At 39.3% G+C, this 23,571-nt stretch overlaps 1 protein-coding gene across 1 annotated transcript in view; it reads right to left on the bottom strand.

Moving 5' to 3' along the window:
* Window positions 1-23,571, bottom strand: part of LOC126189843 (cilia- and flagella-associated protein 251-like) — a 794,634-nt gene that overhangs the window by 519,112 nt on the left and 251,951 nt on the right. Inside the window, exon 8 of the mRNA XM_049930974.1 lies at window positions 4,986-5,103. Coding sequence (XP_049786931.1) covers window positions 4,986-5,103 — 118 coding nt within the window. The remainder of the gene's footprint in view (window positions 1-4,985; window positions 5,104-23,571) is intronic.

Here is a 23,571-nt window from a genome sequence, read left to right as displayed (position 1 = left end):
GAAGTTGGACCAGATCAAGATTAAAGCCTTGTCAACAGAAACAAAAGGAAGGAAAAGAATGGCTTCTCAAACAAAAGTGGAGGGAATTAAGAGGGCTTGAGCCCAAGACCCGCAAAAAGGGGATACACAGACCCCCACAACGTTGAAGACAGGTAACAGGAGGATAAGGGAGGAACGTATGACTCCCTCCTCTCAGGATAAGCGAGTCAGGAAAAGCTGAGGCAAGAGATGGGGAAACAGACTTATAGTACTGCATTCTCAGTTTTTAGGATGGCAGTTATCCAAGAAAGCTATCCACTGGTAAGCATCGCCTTGCAGCAGGAGGAGCTCGTGCCAAGCACTTTAGCTAGGAGCAGATTAGATTGGCTTTTCAGTTGTAAAATGTATTGGTGGGAGATCTGGATGCTACTGGTAACTGCTGTGCTGGGAATGGTGGGACAGCACCCTCACACTGCAGAGACAGTGGACAAAGCAGCAACAAGTAGCCTGATGCAACAGTATTTAAATACTGAGATCTCAAATTATTTTCCAACTGTTTGGCACACTTGTAAACTTTAGGCATAAGAAGGACTGATAGTCATAAAAAACCAGTAGATTCCACTTTGCAAGATGAGGTCAAAGGAATAAAATGTTTTACTACAGCCAGCTATCAGGTTCATCCACCTACAAACTCTGCCCAATTTCAGAAATCCAGCAGGAGCTCCAGTCTCTGCTCAAATTCTTAGGCCCATCCCAGAATCTCTCCCTGGAATCCATCTCTCTCCTCACCCCTACCACTCTGTCCACCCGTACCTTCTACAGGCTTCCTAAAGTCCATAAACCCAACCACCAATAATGCCTCATTGTGGCTGGTTACTGTGCTCCCACTGAGAGAATCTCTTATCTCTCAGACCAACACCTTCAGCCTATTACCCGCAACCTACTCTCCAATATAAAAGACACCACCATTTCCTCCAACAACTCTCCGCAGATCCTGTTCATTTATCACATGGTGAACTGCTCATCACTATTGCTGCCTCCTACCTTTACACTAACATCCCTAGTGCCCATGGCCTTATTGCTATTGAACACTACCTTTATCAATGTCTGACAGATTCCAAGTGTTCAATCTCCTACCCAGTCACCACAACCAACTATATCCTCACCCACAATTACTTTTCCTTTGAAGGCATCACCTACAGACAAATCCAGGGTATGGCTATGGACACCTTCATGGCACCATCATTTGCCAACCTATTCATGGGCCAGAATCCAAACTCTTCACCTAGTTCAGATATATTGATGAGGCCTTACGATCTGGGTGGATGGTGAGGACACCCTATCCACATTCCTCCAGGACCTCAACAGCATCTCCTCCATTTGCTTCACCTGGCCTCAACACCATCTCCTTCATTTGCTTTACCTGGTCCACTTCAACCTAACAAGCTTGTTTCCTCTTGTTGAACTCTTCCTAAAAGATGGCTACATCAGTACCTCTGACCATATCAGAACTACAGCCACCAGCAATAACTCCACTTCAACAGCTGCCATGCATTCCATACCAAGAAATCCCTACTACACAGCTGAGCCACCTGTGACCTGTGGGCATTGCACGTGTAGTAACGAGCTGTCACTATTGACATATACCAAAGGTTTCACTGAAGCCTTCACCGACCCTAATTACCTCCCAGCCTTGAACAAAAACAAATCACCAATGCCTTATGTCTCCAGACATCCACCACCTCTGAAAGTCCCACCATCCGGCCCCAGAGGAGCATTCCCCTCATGAATCTGTAACACCCAGGACCAGAGCAACTGAAGCTCATTCTCTGCCAGGGCTTTGACTACCTCTCATTGTGCCATGAAATCAGGATTGTCCTACCCACTATCCTTCTCAAACCTCCCACAGTGGTATTCCACTGCCAACTGAAGGCCCATCCCTACACAACCATGCTTCCAACCCCTTGCCTCAGGGCTCATATCCCTGTAATAGACCTTCCCCATAACATTTTTCATTTCAATGACTGCTTTACAGCCTGTACCACCTGGATCCTTCCTATCAAAACCAGATTTTCAGAATTGCTCAGGAGAGAACTCTCCCTACAATACATTCCTCATTCCCATAACCCTCCTGGCCTCAGCCTTTGTTAGGCACTGTCCTTACCCACCTAGTCCCTTCCTTGTTTCCATTCCAGCACTAGACAGCCCTCTATTCCACCAACACACCCACAGCCTTTTTAATTCTTTCCTTTTCTACTGCCACTCCCAGCCCTCTCTCTAACCTCCCGACTGCACCGCACTTAGCTGCTATACTCTCTCCCCACGTCATCCCTGAACACTCCCACAAGCAACACTTTACCGTCCCCCACCCCTCCTACCTTCTACCCTCCCTCTCACTGCCCCAGCCTCCTCCTTACCCCTCAAAATGGTTGCTTCTCCCCCTAAGAGATGTTGCTTGCAGTCTGACCTCAGCAGCCACAGACTGTTGTTATGTGTGTGAGTTGCTATTGCGCGAGTGTGTGTGTGTGGGTGTGTGTACACTGTCTATTTCTGATGAAGGTCTTTTTCCCAAAAGCTTACATGCTGACAGTCTTCTGTTGTGCCTATCTGCAACTCAGCATCTCCGGTATATGGTGAGTAGCAACTTCTCTAATTAACATACACCAGCTTCCTAGTCAGCAAAATACCAAAATTTAATGCTGCTTGCAAGCTATAGAGATGTTTGTTGTGTCATCCTGTCAGTCAGTCAGAGAATATTTCCTGACAAACTTTTATATGCTATAATAACAGTCATCTATAAAACTAAGCACATGGACATATTAATGATTTCACACAATATTTAGTGAGCTGAAATTTGATACCAACAATTCATTTGAGTTTGGAGTAACAGAGACTCACAAATACAGTAGTAGAAGAAAAAACCATCTGCACTTCCACTCAGTGAATATAGCTTGAGCAAATAAAAGGGTGGAAATTTGAATCTATAAACACTTTGGTATTAAAATCCATGGAGAAGAAATAAAAACTTTGAGGTTTGCCGATGAGATTGTAATTCTGTCAGAGACAGCAAAGGACTTGGAAGAGCAGTTGAGCGGAATAGACAGTGTCATGAAAGGAGGGTATAAGATGAACATCAACAAAAGAAAAACCAGGATAATGGAATGTAGTCGAATTAAATCGGGTGATGCTGAGGGAATTAGATTAGGCAATGAGACACTTAAAGTAGAAAAGGAGTTTTGCTATCTGGGGAGCAAAATAACTGATGATGGTCGAAGTAGAGAGGATATAAAATGTAAGCTGGCAATGGCAAGGAAAGTGTTTCTGAAGAAGAGAAATTTGTTAACATCGAGTATTGATTTAACTGTCTGGAAGTTGTTTATGAAAGTATTTGTATGGAGTGTAGCCATGTATGGAAGTGAAACATGGATGATAAATAGTTTAGACAAGAAGAGAATAGAAGCTTTCAAAATGTGGTGCTACAGCAGAATGTTGAAGATTAGATGGGTAGATCACATAACTAATGAGGAGGTATTGAATAGAACTGAGGAGAAGAGGAGTTTGTGGCACAACTTGACTAGAAGAAGGGATCGGTTGGTAGGACATGTTGTGAGGCATCAAGGCATCACCAATTTGGTACTGGAGGGCAGCGTGGAGGGTAAAACTCGTAGAGGGAGACCAAGAGATGAATACACTAAGCAGATTCAGAAGGATGTAGGCTGCAGTAGGTACTGGGAGATGAAGAAGCTTGCACAGGATAGAGTAGCATGGAGAGCTGCATCAAGCCAGTCTAAGGACTGAAGACCACAACAACAACAAATACTTTGTAAATTAAATGTTTAGTAGACGGTAAAACAATTTTTTGAATTGCACTTTAAAGGTGTTTCTCAATAACTAACTAATTGGAAGAACTCTTATTCCTTATGATAGTCAGTGAAAACATTAGCATTGTCTTAAGCAAAAGAATTTCTGATATAATTAAAGCAATAGAAAAAATGAGAAGAACAACAGCAGGTCATGATGAAATATTTTAATTTTATAATAAATATTAGAGTTTGTACTGGTATTCTGGCATTGACATTCAAGCAACTTTAGTACCCAGCTAATGAAACTACAACACACATAATGAACCTTTTTTGTGACAAGTTCAGTTGTTGCAACCATTACATATTTATTCAGAAAAATATTGTTTCATTCTTTGTGTTCATTTGTTTAAATCCTAGGTTGAATTTTAAACAGTATAGTGCTACATTTAATTTTTTTATAAAGAAGTACTCAAAAATTTATAATATTATGTTCAATATTTTTTTTACAAACAAAAACTGAAAAAAGTGTGTATTCCTTTTTTTGTTTTCAAACTGTTGCGATGGCAAGTAAACACATAGTGAAAGGAAAATGTTATCTTACAAAATCCAGTACAAATGCATAAATTTTTATGCTGCTGTCACACATAAAGTTAATGACTCTCCTTTCTAGCAATTCCTCTTCTATTTTGTTTCTGACGGTGATGGAATATTTTCTTTAACTCATTCTCATTCTAGAGATTCAATGACAGTTTCATTCAGATATAATTGTGTCACTGAAAGATATATTCAGTTTCAAAGAAGGGCTCTCAGTATGGGAGTGTGGCAATAATGGCACAGCAAACTCCTTATGAAAGTAGAACTCTAGTGTTTGCCTTAGGTCATTCAAACTGATTAGGAAATAATTCTACAGTAGCTGATGTCAAATCCTATCACTGACATTAAGTTACATGTAAGCGTGTTAAGAATATGCCTCTTGCATAATATTGTTTTCAGTGCAACAAAGCATTTTCTGCACCACCTAAAATGAAGTGTTTTGATGTTTCCTTACAGTAACTGTTATCCTGTAACAATATCTCAGTTCGACACTTTGATAAGCAAGATTAGAAACTTTTGTAATGCATATAACCACTAGAATGTCCATATATCCTATTTTTGTTCTAAATTTCATTCACTTCTTGTAGTGTTTATAGTTGGAAAAATTACCTTTGGTTGTTGCAGTGATAGCCAGTCTTGTTTTAGGTAAGTACACAGACTCCACAAGATGTCCTCTTTGCTTGAATGGTGGCATTGTGGGTGTATGTTGTTTCAATATGTTGCCATCCTGCAGCATTGAAGACCATAAGCTTTTCAGACATGTTGTACATCAGTTACAAAATTAATACATTGGTGATCACTAAAATTGTAACGCCAGGAAGGACAGAAAATATCAAAATTTTATTCATCACATAAAGACAGGACAGTCAGAAGAATATATGACGAAATTTGTAGGTGATTTTTTGCTATACATGGTGGGAAACATAATCCACAGATATTCCACCACTGATGGCAACAACAGCACTAAGCTGGCTGGGTATCAAGTCATGTTCAGCTTGGATGATGTATGCAGACATGTCTACAGCTACATACATTCTGCATAATCCACCATGTGGTCTGTGGTGGGCCACTACTAGTCATTTTTTTCCCATTCCACTCACAAATAGACAGAGTGAAAAATGTCTTTCTATGAGTCCTAATCTCTCTAATGTTATCTTCATCATTTTTACACAAAATGTACGCTGGTGGCAGTAGAATCATTTTGCAGTCAGTCTCAAATGCTGCTTCTCTAAATTTTCGGAGTAGTGCTCCATCAGAAGAACATTGTCTTCTCCCCAGTGATTCCCATTTGAGTTACCAAAGCATCTCCATAATACTTTCATGTTGTTTGAACCTAGTGGTAAAAAATATTTCCATGTTGCTGTAGCTCTGTGCCACAGTTGATTAACTGTAATGACACAAGAGGTAGTATGCCAGTCTCTTAGAACTCCATGACCAGATATTCTCAATGGCTCTGAGAACATGCTGACCAGGGAAATAGCCAAACACAGTCCATCTCAAACTAGGTCAAGATAGCAAACGCAAAAAGCTGTCTAAACTGTCTCGAGTTATCTTATCAAAGGATAATGTTTAATCCCATGAACACGCAGCCAGCCACCAGCCTTAATATGTCAGGAATTTAATACCTCCCATCCAGATTACTGGCTATGAGAATCAGGGGTGATCATGCTGTGTATCTAATGGCACCCCATACCATCACACCTGATGGTGGGCCTATTTGATAATGACAAACACAATATGGTGACATTCTTTCTCCTCAGAGCCTCCAAAAGAATTGAGGCTTGTCTGAAAAGGCAATGTGATGACACGACTGTGTCTATGTTGCATGTGGATTTTCTACTCTCAAAGGAATCCAAGAAAATTGTCTTTGTCAACCGCCCACAGTGCTCCAGTCATCATTGCATTGTCCCGGTAGATATTTTGTCTTGCTCCAAACAAGTGCATTTCCTAACTCAAGGAACATGTTGTGGCTCTACAGTCCTGCAAGGCTGACTGAAACATATCCTACCTAGTGCCAGTTTTTCGAAACTGTTGAGATCCTGCTGGCACTGAGCAGGTGGTCCTCCTGAAACCATCAGCTTCATATTTTCATGTTTCATGGGATCCCATCCAATTTCAACACAAATTTTTTGAACCAATAAACAACAATTTTTGCACATGCTATTAGACATTGCTCCTTCTTACATGAGACAAAACATGATTTGTACACAAATGACCAACATTCTCATGTGATTTCTGAATGAGAAACTCATATTCAGATATGTCTTATGTATGGAACATACAGGGTGGACCACTTTAATCCATAATGAGGAACAGCTTAGTGTGGAGGTGAGATACAGAAAAATGTTTTAGATAAAAATTGTAGGTGGCAAAGAGGGTCACATATTGTTACTAATGGCCAAGACCTGGGATGTGATTTTCAAGGTAATTTGGAGAGTAAAGTGATTTTCTTTTAAATCAGAGCCCTAATATTTGATTCATGAGTTTAAAAGATTGGCAAATTTTACATTTAAAATGATACATTACTCAATATCATGACTTGTTCAATGAAGGTCAAATAAGGAAATATGGTTTTAGTTTTAGTAGCAATTAACTTAGAATAGAGGAGTGATACAGCAAAATACTATGTTAGATACAAACTGGAAGGAGCATCCCAAGGAATGAGAGCTAAGGTACTCATGCAATGACTTGTAGATCCATCTTACAAATGCCACAATAAAATTTTTACACTGTGATGTATTTATTTTTGCCAATAAAATGTTAATTAAAACTTAAAGTTAAAATCTATGTTTGTTCTCTCCAAATCTGATGGCACAAATATGGGTTTCTATGAAACAAAACTCAACTTTCAATGACCTTCAATAATTACCTAATTACCTTTAAAATTATGGCCATGGTATTGGTAATGATACATGACTCCTTATGTCCTTTCCAAATGGCATTATATTTTGCTGTATCTCTCCTGTGCTCTGAGTTAATCCTTACTAGAACTAAAAACATATTTCCTTATTTGACATCGATTAAACCTTGACATGACACTGAATAATGTATCATTTTACATGTAAAATTTGGCAATCTTTTCAAACCTTGAATCAAATATTCAGGTACCCATTAAAAAATCACATTAACTTCCAAATCACCTAGAAAATCACATTCAAGGGCATAGTGAATATAGGGCAATATGTGAAAAAAATTAATCTCATTTGATTACAGAATGATGGTCACTCACAAGAGTCAATTGCATTCTTAAAGTACTTATAAGTACCTGGCCAGAGCAACTGAAGATGGACCAACCCTACAAATCCAGTTGTAGGAATTCAGATTTATTGGAAAAGTCCTGAGGCAGTGTAAATTACACACAAAATAGGTCATCTACAACAACTTCACTCAATGTGTGACCAAAATAAGATTTTCACTCTGCAGCGGAGTGTGCGCTGATATGAAACTACCTGGCAGATTAAAACTGTGTGCCAGACTGAGACTCAAACTTGGGACCTTTGCCTTTCGTGGGCAAGCGCTCTACCATCTGAGCTACCCAAGCACAACTCACGACCCGTCCCCACAGTTTCAGTTCTGCCAGTACCTTGTCTCCTATTTTCCAAACTTCACAGAAGCTCTTCTGTGAACCTTGCAGAACTAGCACTCCTGGAAGAAAGGATATTGTGGAGACATGGCTTAGCCACAGCCTGGGGGATGTTTCCAGAATGAGATTTTCACTCTGCAGCAGAGTGTGCTGATATGAAACTTCCTGGCAGATTAAAACTGTGTACGAGACCGAGACTCGAAATCAGGACCTTTGCCTCTCGTGGGCAAGTGCTCTACTATTTGAGCTAACCAATTTTGTCACTTTCGACATTTATCTAAATCATTTTGCTATATCTCATCTATATCCTAAATTATTCCACATTATGGATTTCAATGGTCCACCCTGTGTAAAGAACATACATAGCATTACTCCTGCCTACTTTTTACAGTTGCACTAAAATGATAATCATTGGCTTATCCAACCATGTAGTACTTTTCATGCCAGTTCAATTTCTGTGGATGTACAGTACTACAGAAATATGGCACTAACATCAGTTTGTTGTAGAGGTATGGAATGTGTTTTGCGCCTGCGTACAATGGCTTTTCTAGGGATAAAAAAATTTCTCCTCTAGGAATCAATATGGTTTCCGCTAGCTGCAATCATCTCGAACCCAGCTTCCTCAGTTTGTTCATGGGATCCACAAGACAACAAAAAATACAAATATATGTGATATAATGCACATAAATATGTGAAAAAATTAATCTCATTTGATTACAGAATGATGGTCATTCACAGAAGTCAGTTGCATTTCATTCACAGATGTCAGTTGCATTCTTAAAGTATTTATAAGTACCTGGCCAGAGCAATTGAAGGTGGAGCAACCTCGCAAATCCAGTGTGGGAATTCAAATTTATTGGAAGAGTCCTGAGGCAGTGTAAATTACACACAAAATAGGTCACCTACAACAACTTCACTCAACCAGATCTTGAGTACTGTTAATTGTCCTGCAATTCATACCAAGTTTAGATGAAAAAGATTCAAAGAGAAGCTGCACAAGTTTTTGTTTACTTAGAATGAGAGTGTCTCAGAAATACACTGCAGTGGGAGATGCAAGAAGTTATGAAATGATCAGCATTAGTCACAAAAGCCTAAAATGAATCAGCAAACATACCACTTAGTCAAAAAGGAAGCTTTTCTAAAGTCTATGACAAAAAGTTAAAGAAATTCATGCTCACACAGAGCAATGCCAACAGTCTTTTTTTTGTATACATCAACTGCTATTTGGACAAAGAATGAGGGGAGAGGTGTGGAAATAATACTGAGGCATTATGTCTCCATACAACTCATTTTACTGTGGATCGCAGACTACATATGTTATTGTAAATATAGAAGATGTATCTTGAAGTATACAAAACAACTTTGAGGTATCTGAGAATTTTGAAGAAAGTGCATTAGTTTATGATCCAACAAGTGTTGAGTGTATACAAGTTAACATACCTCTTTCTGACACAAGAACTTTATAAAATGTTCTTCCACTTGTATCTCAGAAGTGAAAGATTTGTTAAATATGTTTATAAGAATTTATTTTCTTGTATTAGTTCTATGAAACTACCCCCAACAAATTGTAAAGTATTTCCGAAATTCTGTGTGATGTTTGTTTGCTACTTGAACTGAAGCTTAATTACATGTTTTATGCTGGAAAGAGGGACAGAGACTCAGTTATCCATCAAGGACAAAAGTTAAAAACACTTAAAACTACATAAAAATACTGTAAAACTATGAAATGGTTTAAGTAACGGAGATATCAGATTAGAACAGTCCTCTAAAGCCAGTTTAAAATTTGTAGTTAACTAAACTTAGAAGTAACATATAGATAACAATGACAATTTTTAAGGCAAGCACTTAATTGAAAGAACAATCAATAAAAATATGAAACGTCATATGCATTACATGTAAACTAACTGGGGTACCTGGCTTCACTCAGGGAGTTGATATGCGATTGTGTGGTAGTTGGAAGTAAAGGGTAAACTTTAAAGTATAAGAGTTAAAAAAATATTGAAAACATTTCCAACTATTTACAATACATGTTAAAATATAAGCAGTAAAAATTTCTTATTTAAAATTTATTCTAGCTATTTAAAATACTTGTCCATAAATGTCATTTTTCATTTTGTTGTCTGGGATATACATGTACAATTTTTTTGAATTTCCTACTCAACAGCAAACTATGTATAGTTGACTTTGAGAGATGCAGGAGTCTTTCAGGCTGCAATATTTTAATGTTTGTCCTTGAGCTTTGTTAACTGTAAAACTGTACACTACTTTGATTGGAAATTGCAGCCTTTTAAATTAGAATGGCAGTTCAGTGGAGATCAGTGGCATTCTGGGGATAGGATAAATAGTGTGGGTCCTTTGTGCTTTACAATCATAAGTTTAGCTTCAATGCACTACTATTTCAGTTACTCCCTTCATCACTTATAAGGAACTGTGTTTGAACCACAATGGGTTTTGCTTCATATACCCCTACTAATGAATAGCTCCATCAGCGGCGAATTCTACGATATACCACAATGTTCCAGAACATTCCACAAATTTCAAGAGTGTTCTGGAATGTTCCACAATGATCTGCTATATTCCTGAATCTGGAATTTTCTCAAATGTTCCAGACTATTCCTGAACATTCCTTATTATTGTGGAATATTCTGGAATATTATGGAATGCTCTGGAATACTCTTGAACGTTGTGGAACATAGTAAAATGTTCTGGAATGTTCTAGAAATTTCTAGAGGGTGAAGCTTCCCAGCCCTTGTATTGTCAAAAGCAGATAAAAATGGGAACCTTTTTCATGGATGGGATATAGACAGCTAGCACACCATACAACTCTCTTGACTGTATCAGGACTTGTTTCTGAGTTTTGGCGGTATGCACATTGTACACTTATTTTTGTAATATACATTGATTAATTATATGTAATCGCTGAAAAATAAATACATCATCAACTAAAGTACGCAAAAGCTCATCATCTGTTAAACAGACATTCCAGAACTTGAATTATTCTGTTGGTAACACTGTTCCAGCACAAACTAAAATTGAACATAATTTATTTATGTGAGCATGGGTTATGAAACATTGAAATAAAATTAACTTGAATATGAAGATGTACTTAAGTGCAATACTTTCTGCATGTAGTGGAAGCACCATTTTGTTAATATTCTTCTGTGTTCAATAAAATTTTAATTATCAGGATCAGGCAATAATTCTCAACTTTCTGCAGTGTGTAGGGTGCTGGCAGTAATGTTAGGATGCCTTTGGGAGAGGCAACTCTATTGATGTCACCTATAAAGGAGTGTGGCTCATTCTCCATGAATGTAGGAGATCAAATATACCAGTCCTGACTTGCAATTAGCTGTATGTACTGCTCTGGAAAGGAAGGACTTGTAGATTTTACTTGATCATAGAGTTAAAGAAAATGAATGTTTCATTCACTCAATGACACATCATATCCATAAATTCCCTCATGAAAGAGCATCTTCAAGGGTGGGATGTGAGTAAAGTTACACACTATCTGATCAATAGTATCTGAACAATTATTTGTTGACATTAACATGTAGTGTCTCAACCTTTCGTCTTTATGACAGCTTGAACTCTGCTGGGAAATCTTTCAGTGAGAAGTCTGAATGTCTATGGATGAGTTCTTCCCCAAGGGCCACAACTAGAGAAGCTGGTGATATAGGATGATAAGGCCAGCTTTAGAGGGTAGAAATATCCCTGGAGAATTTGTTATTCAGATGACATCCACTGGCTCACACACGTTGAAACTGCCTGAGCTCTCCTGAGCAAACCACTCTGCTGTTATTGTGTCTCTACTGAAAACACAATATCCCCACCTCATTTTATACTTGCAGATCCAATCCATATGATCTCTAGTGGTCAATTCCACATTATATAGGGATGCCTTGATACTTTTGAGCAGATAGTGTATTGGTAAAAGCAGTCAATGCTGCTTCCTTCAGTTAATTATATTAATACAGAATTATAAGTCGTGCTAATTTACTATGAATGAGAATTACAGGAACTAATTCTAGATGGTTCTCTCTCTCTCTCTCTACCTATCTATCTCCCTCTCTCTCTCTCTCACACACACTCTATCTGTGCCTAAATCTTTTGACAACCACTGACTGATAAAGGCCTACTGTAGCACACCCTATAGTCTTTTCAGCTATACATTTCCATATTGCTCTTGAAGGTTTTCTAATATCATCTAAATACCTTCCATTAGGTCATTATATCTTGGAATAAAGCAAATAACTTCCTAGGGCCAACTATTACTCATGCAATAGGTTACATACTGCCCTATGTTAATCTCATTCTCATTACAGTCATAATTATGTCTCCCTGATCCATTTCTACATCACCATCTACATCTAAATGTACTTCTTACTTTCTTCTACCTTATAGTAATTCCCAATATCTAACTTTCAACTTCTCACTTAGTAGTCCTCAGTTTTTGAATAATTATTGCATCCAAAGTCCATGTCCCACTCTTGTAAGTTAAAACTGATAATATGAGGGTGGTCTGCTAAGTAGGGTGAAAAACCACGAAAATATATTTGTTTCATAAACAACGGACCTTACTTCTCAACATAGTCTCCAGCGATGGATATATCCTGAGCCCAGGGATCCTCTAGCTTTTCCATTCCATTCGAAAAATAGGTTCTGTCAAACTCTGCAAAATACTTATTCACTGCAACTATCACTTCCTCATTTGATGAAAATTTCTTCCCAGCAAGCTAAAGTACAAAGTTAGGGAACAGGAAGAAGTCACTGGGCTAAGTCTGATGAATAACGAGGATGAGGAACCAATTCAAAGCCCAGTTCACTCTCTATGACCACTGTTAGTGCTGATGAGAGGAATGGTATGTTATCCTGGTGAAAGAGCACACTTTTGTGTGCCAACCTTGCTCATTTTCAGTAGTGTGGTGCCAGCGTTATCCCGAATTATAATGCAATGTTCCTTCAGACATACAAGCATATCTGAAGGAACAGACACTGAGGGAAATGCAGCTGTTATTAAATACATGAAATGTATCTGCAATTGCGAATATGAACAGCCATCAGCTGCATAATGGAATGACAACAATGAGAATTTGTGTCAGGCTAGGACTCAGCCATGGATTTCTCATTTATCGTAAGTGGTCCCCTTCTCATTTGGCTGTCTCAGCACAGCTCATGGCAAGACTCGAACTTCCATACGTCATCAGCCATGTGTATACAAACTGTAAATATATATCCATTATGTATTTTTCTGTACAGGGGAGAAATTTTACTGGATAGTTGGTTGCCCACTGTTGGCAGATAAATATGATATTGTAGTGCCTGTATTGTTTATGCAATGTTCCTTTGGACATGTATAGTTTTGGAAATGTCTTCTTTCACAAGTAAATGCATGTCAATAAATGGTGTCTATGTCAAATTCACAAGACAATGGAGTTCACGAAGGTTCAGCATAAAGTCAAACACTGGAGGAGAAAAAACAGATTACTAGGGATTTTAATTGTCCATGTTCAGAAAACACTAAACACATCAGAATTTTATCTTTAACAGTGACCAGTTACAGTAGAGAGTCATCTGCTGTAGTTGTCAAGGGACTAGCTGTATTTACTTAACTGAAACATAAAAACACACCACAACTCATACCACTCCTTTACTAGAAAATTAAACAACAGAACAGCATAAAAACAAATGAGGAAACATAAGTCAGAGGCTGCACCAGAGATAATAATTACAAATGGCAATCACTCACACACAACATTACACTGTAGGTAACACTGCACTCCACAACTCCCCCCTTAGTGTCAACGGTACTTTCTGTTGAAATGGACATGTCATCTGGACCAGGTTACAACGGGTTGTGCACAGGCTGCTGGTGGTGCATTAGAAGTACACTCAGACGTCCATTGAGGCTGACCTGTGATGAGCAGTGGAGTGGCTGGAGGTTTGGTCATGTCCTTAGTGTGTGTAGATGCATCCGTATCAGTGTAGGGAGCATGTAAACCTGGTCTGAGCTTGTCAACGGAGACCCATCACATCGACTGACTGTCTTGTCCTCCCTACTGATGACATGATAAGGTCCATCGTAGGGTGGCTGCAGCAGCTTGCGTACTGCGTCATGCCGTAAGAAGACATATTGGCTTTCCTGTAGCTTGTCAAACACAAATGGGCAATGGGTCTGCTGATCCCTTGGAGCAATGGGGCGTAGTTGCCAGATTTGTGTATACATCTTTTGTACAAAATCTACAGTGTCAATGCCGTTGTCTGGCACATAAGCAAAGAACTCACCAGGAAGTTGTACCAGCTGGCCATAAACAATTTCTGCAGTTGTGGCATTCGGGTCTTCTTTCAGCAACATACGGAGACCCAGGAGGACAGTGGGCAATGTCTCTGTCCACCACTGTGAGTCGTGGCAATGAAGCAACACTTTCAGTTAGCGGTGCATGTGTTCAATTAAACCATTTGCTGATGGGTGATAAGCTGTAGTTCTAATGCACCTTGTACCCAGTAGGATAGAGAGTGCTTTGAACAAATATGACTCAAACTGTCTTCCTTGGTCTGTTTTGATTCGTAATGGCACTCCGAAATGGGCGATCCATCCCCTGAAGAATGCAGTCGTAACAGTTTCAGCAGTGATGTTGGCGATCACGAACACTTCTGGCCAGCATCTAAAACAATCAATGGCTGTAAGGCAGAAGATGTATCCTTCCGATGGTGGGAGAGGTCTTACTAGGTCTAGGTGGACATGATCAAATCTCTGGTTTAGAGGAAGAAATGTGCCAAGAGGTGACCTAACATGCTGGCTAACTTTATTCTGTTGACAGGCCACACATTGTCGCACATATTGCTTGTAATCTTTGTCCATGTGTGGCCAGACAAAAGCTCACTTCACCATGTTGGTAGTGGCTCGTATTCCACGGTGCAACAAGTTATGTAAAGAGGCGATTGCCTGTTGGCAAAAGTCAGTAGTCACGAAAGGTCTTGGTTTGCTGGTGGCAACATCACAATACAGCAGCTCAGTTGGCAGTGCCAACAAATCTCGGAGCTCAGTATCAGGTTGTTGCACTATGGCGAGAGTTTCAAAATCAACTGCTTCAGTGATTGCTTCAATCCTGGAGAGTGCATCAGCTAGTAAATTTAGTTCTCCTTCAACGGGGACAATACTGGTAGTGAACTGTCCGATATAGTCAAGATGTCGCAACTGATGTGGTGATGTCTTCTCAGGATGATGGCGGAAAGCAAATGTTAGTGGCTTATGGTCTGTGATGAGAGTGAACTGCTGTCCTCCCAACATGTGATGAATTTTCTTAATAGCAACATATGCAGCACACAGTTTGTGATCATATGTGGACCAATTCTGTTGAGATGGCAATAGCTTTTTACTGAAAAAGGCTAAGGGCTGCCAGTGCCTGTCTATTTGCTGTTGCACTGCAGCACTGATTGCAGTTGCAGATGTGTTGACCATCAGAGCGACAGGCACCCGTGGAACTGGGTGTGCTAACAATGTAGCTTCTGCGATGGCAGTCTTCAGCTTGTTAAATGTCAGATCAGGCTCACTGTCCCACTGGAGTTTGTCTTTCGGCTTTAGTGAACCTTACAAGAAATTATTCAGTGGTGCAGCTAGGAAGTCATGATTGCGAACGAATCAACGGTAAAAATTGGTTATGCCAAGAAATCTGCATAACTCTTTAACCATCATAGGCTGGGGAAAATTCAGTATAGCCTCTGCTTTCTCCTGTGGTGGCCATATTGGCCTTGAGCATTGATAGTGTAGCCTAGGAACTGTACTTCAGCTGCTCCAAAAATGCACTTCGACAGGTTGATGAGCAGGTCATGTGCACGTAAACAAGTGAAGATCTGTCGTAAGTGAGACAGGTGTTCTGCCTCTAAATTTGAAATGACCAAAATGTCATCAATATACACATAACAGAAGTCTAAGTAATGTGTCACTTCACCCATGAACTGTTGAAACGTTTGCGCAGCATTACAAAGTCCACAAGGTATTTGGGTAAATTCAAAGAGTCTGAAGGGTGTGCAAATGGCGGTCTTAGCAATGTCATCGGTGCCATAGGTATCTGGTAAAACACACAAACTAAGTCCAACGTAGAAAAGATTCGCTTACCGTAGACACTGAAAGTAATATCTTCAACATGCGGGACTGGATAATGATCTGGAATGGTTCTGGCATTGAACTGCCTGTAGTTGCCACATGGACGCCATCTGTTATTCTTCTTTGGTACCACATGTCGAGGAGATTACCAATTACTGCTCAATGGGTGGTAGATTCCTTGTGCTAGCATGTACAAGAATTCCTGCTTAACTATCTTCAGTTTCTGGGGGGTCAAGCAGCGCAGTTGAGCATGTAGTGGTGGCCCAGGTGTAGTCAAAATATAGTGCACTGTTGAGTGCTGCACAAGTGCTAGTGTGTGAATCTGGCATGTGATTTCTGGGAACTGTCTGAGGAGCTCTACAAACGGAGAATCACGAGTAACCACTCATACTGCTGTGTCTTCCACACAACACACTCGACCTTGGCTAGCTAGGTTGGTAGCAGTGTCAAGAATGCGTTGGTGACAGAGGTCAGGCATGAGTCCATAAAATGGTAAAAAATCTGCTCCAAGTATGGGGTGCATCACATCTGCTATGACAAATTGCCATTCAAATTTATGTGGCAGGCCTAAGTTCAAAACTAATGTGACATGACCATATGTTTTTATGGTGGAACCATTGGCTGTGAAAAGGTGGCAGTCATCACATTTGTGACATGGCAGACAGTCAGATGGATAGACTGACACGTCAGCACCCGTGTCTACCAAATACTGTAACTTTGTGCTATGTTCCATTACAAACAGTCAACAGCTGCCATCTGGAGAGCCAATGGCCGTCATCACTGACTTCCTGCTGAGTTTCCCTGTTCACACGGCAGTTTACACTTGCATGCTTTGGAACCATACCGTCAGTGATGCCAACAGATTCTTGCTGACGAAGGTGAATGTCTGCACTTACCTGATGAGTGGTGGCGAAGAGATTGGCGGCTGGTAGTCTGGGTCCGTAATGCAACTACTTGTATGGTGAGCTCAGCAACCTGTGCTTATAGCATGGCGAGAGTGTTATCTGCCCGAGGTTGTGAGCAAACTGTAGCAACGCATGTAGATGGAAACATTTCTGCTATGCAATCCACAGTTTGTGCGAGTGCATCCAGATGACCAGCACACACTGTCAATATTTTCTGCAGTTCAGGTGGCAGGTGTGATAGCCAAATATTCAGCAAAATGTCATCACTGACCACGTTGCTCGCTAATGTACGCCGTTGGCTTAGTAGCTGCGATGGTGTGCAATCCCCTAGCTCCTATGTGTGAAGTAGCTTCTCCAATCTCTTTGCCTCAGACTGCGACAGACGGGTAATCAGAGCATTCTTGATGGTTGTGTAATGATCAGTACTTGGCAGTAACACCAATTCTGTGGCCATATCTTCACTGAGTGCAGAAACTACATAACTGTACTTAGTTTCATCTGTGGTTGTGTGTGCTAGCACAAATTGACTTTCTACTTGAGCAAACCACTGCACAGGATTCTGTTGCCAAAACAGTGGCAGTTTTGCTGTTATGCGATTAATTACTGTGCCAGTAGACACTTCTGCAGTTAGTGGTGGGTGAGTGGCCATTGTGAGTTACGGCGAAATGGAACATGGAAGATGCGCGACATGGATGACACAGATGTTCATATTTAACTTGACCTGGAATGATACGGAGCATTAGTGACCATCGAATTTCACATTAGTGACCGTCGGACATTATGTCGGGGTCACCAGTGTTGTGGGACTAGTCGTATTTACTTAATTGCAACATAATAACACACCGTAACTCATATGACTCCTTTACTAGAAAATTAAACAATGGAACACAATGAAAACAAATGAGGAAATGTAAGTCAGAGACTGCACCATAGATAATAATTACAAATGGCAATCTCTCACACACAGCATTACACTGGATGTAACATTGCACTACATAGTCTTACAGTAACCCACATGTTATCAAAGTAACAATTAATTATTTTTTTCCTTTTATTACAAAGTTGCAAAAATAGACCCACCCAAACTCTCCCTTGATTGCTTAATTTTGCACCATGTAATCTGTAAAAGAGTAATGTATGTAATTATTTGTTGATGGTGACTTTCAATAATTATATTTCTTTATTTTGTTTGTGCTGTATATATTTTTTAATCTTATTATTCAATATAAGTCCTTACAATCCACTGATGGATGATGTAACAAGTCAAGCTGGGATTGCCTGGCTTGTTCTCATTTAACTCTTGATGCAAATTTCACTCTTTTTCTTTTACAAATCTCTTCTCACTAGTAATGCAAACAATATGTGTACATGAAATTAACTAATTACTTATTAAAGCAGTGTTTCACTAAATTTTATTATGCACAATGTAATTTACAATCTGTTCATGACAACAGTGTAAACAGTCTACTTGGCAAAATTTAGTTGAAGAGATATTCGTAATCTACTATTCTTGGAAAGCATGTACTCTCATGATGTACTGGGACACTAGTCCATGAGAATAGCACCCAAGTCCAGCATGTTGCAGAAGCACCCTCCTGCAGGTGATGGGTCTTTTGGAGCCACTCACCAACATTACCAGAGAACAACAACATTATGCTGTTTCCATCACGAAGTCTGACAGCCACTGTCATGATAAAACAGCATTCCATTTGCCTACATGCGGCACTCGTGCCATTACTAGGAGATGTGGCAAACATGCCACTATTTGCTTCCACTGCATCACCAGCAAGTAGGACATACCATATCCATGTACCTGTGTAGTATGTATGCCAATGCATATCCTTGAAAGTCAGTCCCAGCTGCTGCCTCAACCAGGACTACACATCTCTGACATAACAAAGAGAATCTATCAGTCAGCAATAAGCCTCTGTCTCAATGACTTGGTCTTCATGGCCTCAGGTGCAAGACTTGGTATCTGCCAGTTTATGGAACTTAGTGCTTGTGATTAACAGACTGCCGTTCCCTTGTTGTATGTCTGTACTTGTTCTTATTTCACTCAACAGTGATAGTAGTCAGCACAACATGAACAACTTCTATATTTTTCAGTTTGCTATAAATTCAAGAGGCAATTCACACAATTTCAGAAGGTTTTCATATTCTTTATACAAGACTTACATGTCTGTTGAAATAAAGCTGATATTGTTTTGTAATAAACCTGGAAGCTTTGTTTTGCTTGTGGATTCCAGCTGAGGTCACAAGACATGAGAATTGTACCCTACTAAAAATTGTTTGTTCCTAGATTGGCGTGATTTATGTGAAAGCCTTCATTCTCCATTTTGGAGCAAAAATTAAAGTTTTTCTGTAAATTTAGTATTTCAAAAGTCATTCCTACCAAAAAATTTTTGTTTTTCAGCATGTTCTGATCTAAAAATGATATTATTTCCAAAATTCAGTGCCATGCTTTCATAGCCCTGGTTTTTCAGTTTCCAAGCAGGTATTGTTTCACTTACATATTCTGTTACTTTGTTAATTATTCTTATTGGAAAAGTCACTTCCTTGAAAATTCTTGGCAGACTTTGGGAATTCTTGTGCACATTACTACTTCCCTCTTATAAAGTAGTACCTGTTATTTTGTCATTTACTAACCATAAATATTTTGGCGAAACAAATTTACTTCAATGCCTACAGTATTTTTTATCTTTCATTTCTCTATCTTCTAATGTTTAAAATGTAGTAGTCCTTTTTTTACCATTTTATAATTTATCTTATACACTGGTCTTTATATAGGTGGTGCACACAAAACCATAGTCCGTCAGAGGGCAGCAAAAATGGTCACAGGTTTGTTTGCTCCATGGGAGAGTGTCACAGAGATACTAAAGGAACTGAACCAGAAAGCTCTTGAAGACAGACGTAAACTACCTCACAAAAGTCTGTTATGAAAGTTTAAAGAATATATTACAACCCCCTATGTATTGCTCACATAGGGATAACGAGGATAAGATTAAAATAATTACTGATGCTCATAGGTGTTCAAACAATCATTCTTCCCAAGCTCCACATGTGAATGGAGTGGGAAGAAACCCCAATAACTGGTAAAATGGGATGTACTCTGTGCCGTGCACTTCACATTGGTTTACAGGGTATAGATGTAAATGCAGACACAGAGGAGGTATCCTTGAGCCACCTGTGGTCTCTGGTCTGTTATAGATGAGTATGGGCAAGATTTGATATGTAGGAACTATATAAATGTCTGTACCCTTACACACTTATGCTCAATATACTAGATAACCTCATGGTTCAACCAAGATACGGCATGCCACAACAAAAATGATCCTTTATAAATACTAAAAGGACTGTAATGTTAGACGGTTGTCGAAAAACACACTTCACACCATGTTTCTGCAGGATACAACCAATTCCGTTGGAAATACTACCTGCATAACACAAAATGGCTTAGGCATGACCTCATTAATTTCACCACTTATCTTATTCACAGTTGGTCAATAGTGCAACAATCATCTGATATGTCTTTCATTACAATGAATCTGGCATAAGATGACATTAAAGTGCACTAACTCAGATAATACATTTTCAGAGTCTGAAATGACATGGGCCCTATGAACCAAGTTATGAAGTACCACTTCAAACTTAGAAGGGTGGTGACAACTATCAGCCTGAAGACACAAATCTGTGTGAGTTGGTTTTCAACAAATGTACTATCAACACTCCTCCTGAACAACACATCAAGGAAGGGAAGGCAACCATTCTTTTTCATCACTACTGTGAAGTGAATATAAGGGTGGACTGAATTTAGATATTATAAAAAGCTGTTTAAATTCTCAATTCCTTGAGGTCAGACAACCTAGGTATCTAAAAAATGCTGCCAACACCATGCACATTCCTTGAAATCTTTCATAAATAGACAGAATAATAGATGCCAAAGAGTTCCCCATTACAACTCCATCTGGCTGTTCATAGAACATACTGAATAATTAGTAAATGAAAGTCAAGAAACAGGTTTATTATTTCAACATAAAACCTAACTCAATGAAGCACGGGAATGTGAGTGAAGAGGGAGACCATAGGAAATCATACTAAAATATCAGATTCATTCAAACACAATCCCCCTAACTGATATAAGAAATCCACAAGGTTCTTAATGTGATGTACACTTTGACCTATTAGTTGTCTCAACAGCACAGCATTGAGTTTTGCTACATGGTATGCTGCTGCACCAGTGTTACTGACAATATGCCTAGAGGAGTCACTTGTTTGTGGATCTTCAGAAGTACACAAAATCTATGAGAGGACATCACAATAAGAATTAAGACTTTGAATAGTCTCCTATGACAAGGAACTTTTTTCAGTGTGTTGTTAGTCTTCCTCTCAATCCTTTTAATTGGATCAGTACTGAGGCTGTGATACACTGGCTCAGATAGTGAACACTGCAGCTTTTGAATGTAATTCTGCTTATACAATAGTAATATTGAAGCAGGCAAGATAACAATATCAATATCCAGCATGAGGGAACACAAGACAGTCCTCTCAGCTGCTTTAATATTACTCTCGGGGAACATGCTCAGTCAACATGTCATGTTTCTTTCCTAACAACCTTGACAGTATCTGCAGATAGTTTAAAAATAGCCTGTTCAACAGAACTTATAAAACAAACAACTGGTAAAAATTTAGGCATTAGACCATAGTTTAAACCTTTCTCCAGATCGAATAAAACTCTGTGATCTTAACCTCTTTCCTTTAGATTCATCACACAATATCTATTTTTCCAAGTCTTGGAAAAGTTCAAACTCAGCTGAATGCTGTGCAGTTACAGAACAAAATTCCAACTGACTATGACAAAGATGTACCATACAATCAGTCTTAAGAAAATGATGGGATTTTCAAAACACTCATCAAAGGAAGCTAAATCAAGTCCCTGGAGACAAAATCCTATTGTGAGTGACTATAATAGTTCATTTTGGAAATAAGAGCCAAACCACCGCACTGCTTGATGTGATTATCAGCAGGAGAATTACTGTGTGCGTAACTCTGGGAAACATTCAAACAAAATTATGGTCTTGACATCATAACAAATGTGAAAGTGCACATTGCAATCTCTGTCTTATACTGTGTAATTTGTCTAACTTCTGAAAGCACTGATACTTGCTCCCCCTCCTCCCCCCCCCCTCCCCTCCCCATATAGGTAAAGAAAGTGAATTCAACCAACTTACAGGAATGTAGCCAGCTGAGATCTTCAACAACTGCTAATATTTTGACAGGTGCACATCCCATCTCTCTTTTCACTCTCATTTAAGTCTGATCATTACAGTTAATTGCAGTTAAGCCTATTTTGGATTAATGAATCTATTTTGATATCTATTGACATACACTTACTTTTTAATTAATGATCTGTTCTATGAACAGACAGATCAAGTGCATGACTGCTACGGTCGCAGGTTCGAATCCTGCCTCGGGCATGGATGTGTGTGATGTCCTTTGGTTAGTTAGGTTTAAGTAGTTCTAAGTTCTAGGGGACTGATGACCTCAGATGTTAAGTCCCATAGTGCTCAGAGCCATTTGAACCATTTTGAACAGATCAAGTTATGATGGGGAGCAGACAGTGGTCATGTGTGTGGGTTGTGCTTATGTGAATGTGTGTGTGTGTGTGTTTATAAGAAGAATGCATTTTGGCCAAAAGCTAAAATGTATAGCAGATTTTTCATTGTGCCTGTCTGTGACTCAACATGTCCTGTATTTGGTGAGTAGCAATCCATCCTTTTTATAATATTGTTGTTACTCCATCCTGGACTATCATTGTTTGAGAATTTAAAGAGCTTTTTAGAACATATTAAATCAGTCTGCCTGGATATTTACTTCACAATGGTGGTGGAAAAGGGTGTCTGCCTTTCCTTTCTTGATGTGTTGGTCAGAAAGTAGGTTGATGGTATGTTGGGACTCATCAGTTATAGAAAGCCAACTGAAAATGATTTGTATCTTCAGGGTAATAGTTAGGCTCAGTGTGAAGGGGTGCTTCATACCTTGCTTCATAGTTCCCAAGTCATCATAGACCCTGGAAGTTTGTGAGTTAACATGCTTCAAACTCATCTTTTGCCAGATCTGTTGCAGTAAAAACACATGTGTTGCACCACCAACCAACCGTGAATCAGGTGGGTGATGGAAATAATTAGGTAGCACTAAGTCTATGGTCTTTTTGCCTTACACAGGTAGCATTTCCAACAGGATTCCTCATATTTTGGGGGAACATGGTGTGAAGTGTATTTTTGACTACCATCTAAGATTAGAATTGTTTTAGTGTCCTTAATGAATGAATGTTCACATATGTGGGGTGTCTACCATGTGCCTTGTAGTTTTGGAATATCATACATCGGCCAAACCATGAAGACCATGGAGGATTGGTGTATTGAGCATAAATGTTACACATGCATATAACAGCTGAGCAAATCTGCTACTGCAAAACAATGCTTTGGTACCACTGCCCCATGAAACATAACACACATATATTGTGCTGTACAATTTCAGCTACTGGGATAGTTTATGAATGAAAAAATTGAGATTAAACTAGCAAGTGACCTTATAAACATAAAG

Source organism: Schistocerca cancellata, chromosome 1 (genome assembly GCF_023864275.1).
Source record: "Schistocerca cancellata isolate TAMUIC-IGC-003103 chromosome 1, iqSchCanc2.1, whole genome shotgun sequence".
In the NCBI taxonomy this organism is placed as follows: domain Eukaryota; kingdom Metazoa; phylum Arthropoda; class Insecta; order Orthoptera; family Acrididae; genus Schistocerca; species Schistocerca cancellata.
Note: the sequence above shows the minus strand (reverse complement) of the source record. Positions and strands in the feature narration are given on the sequence as shown.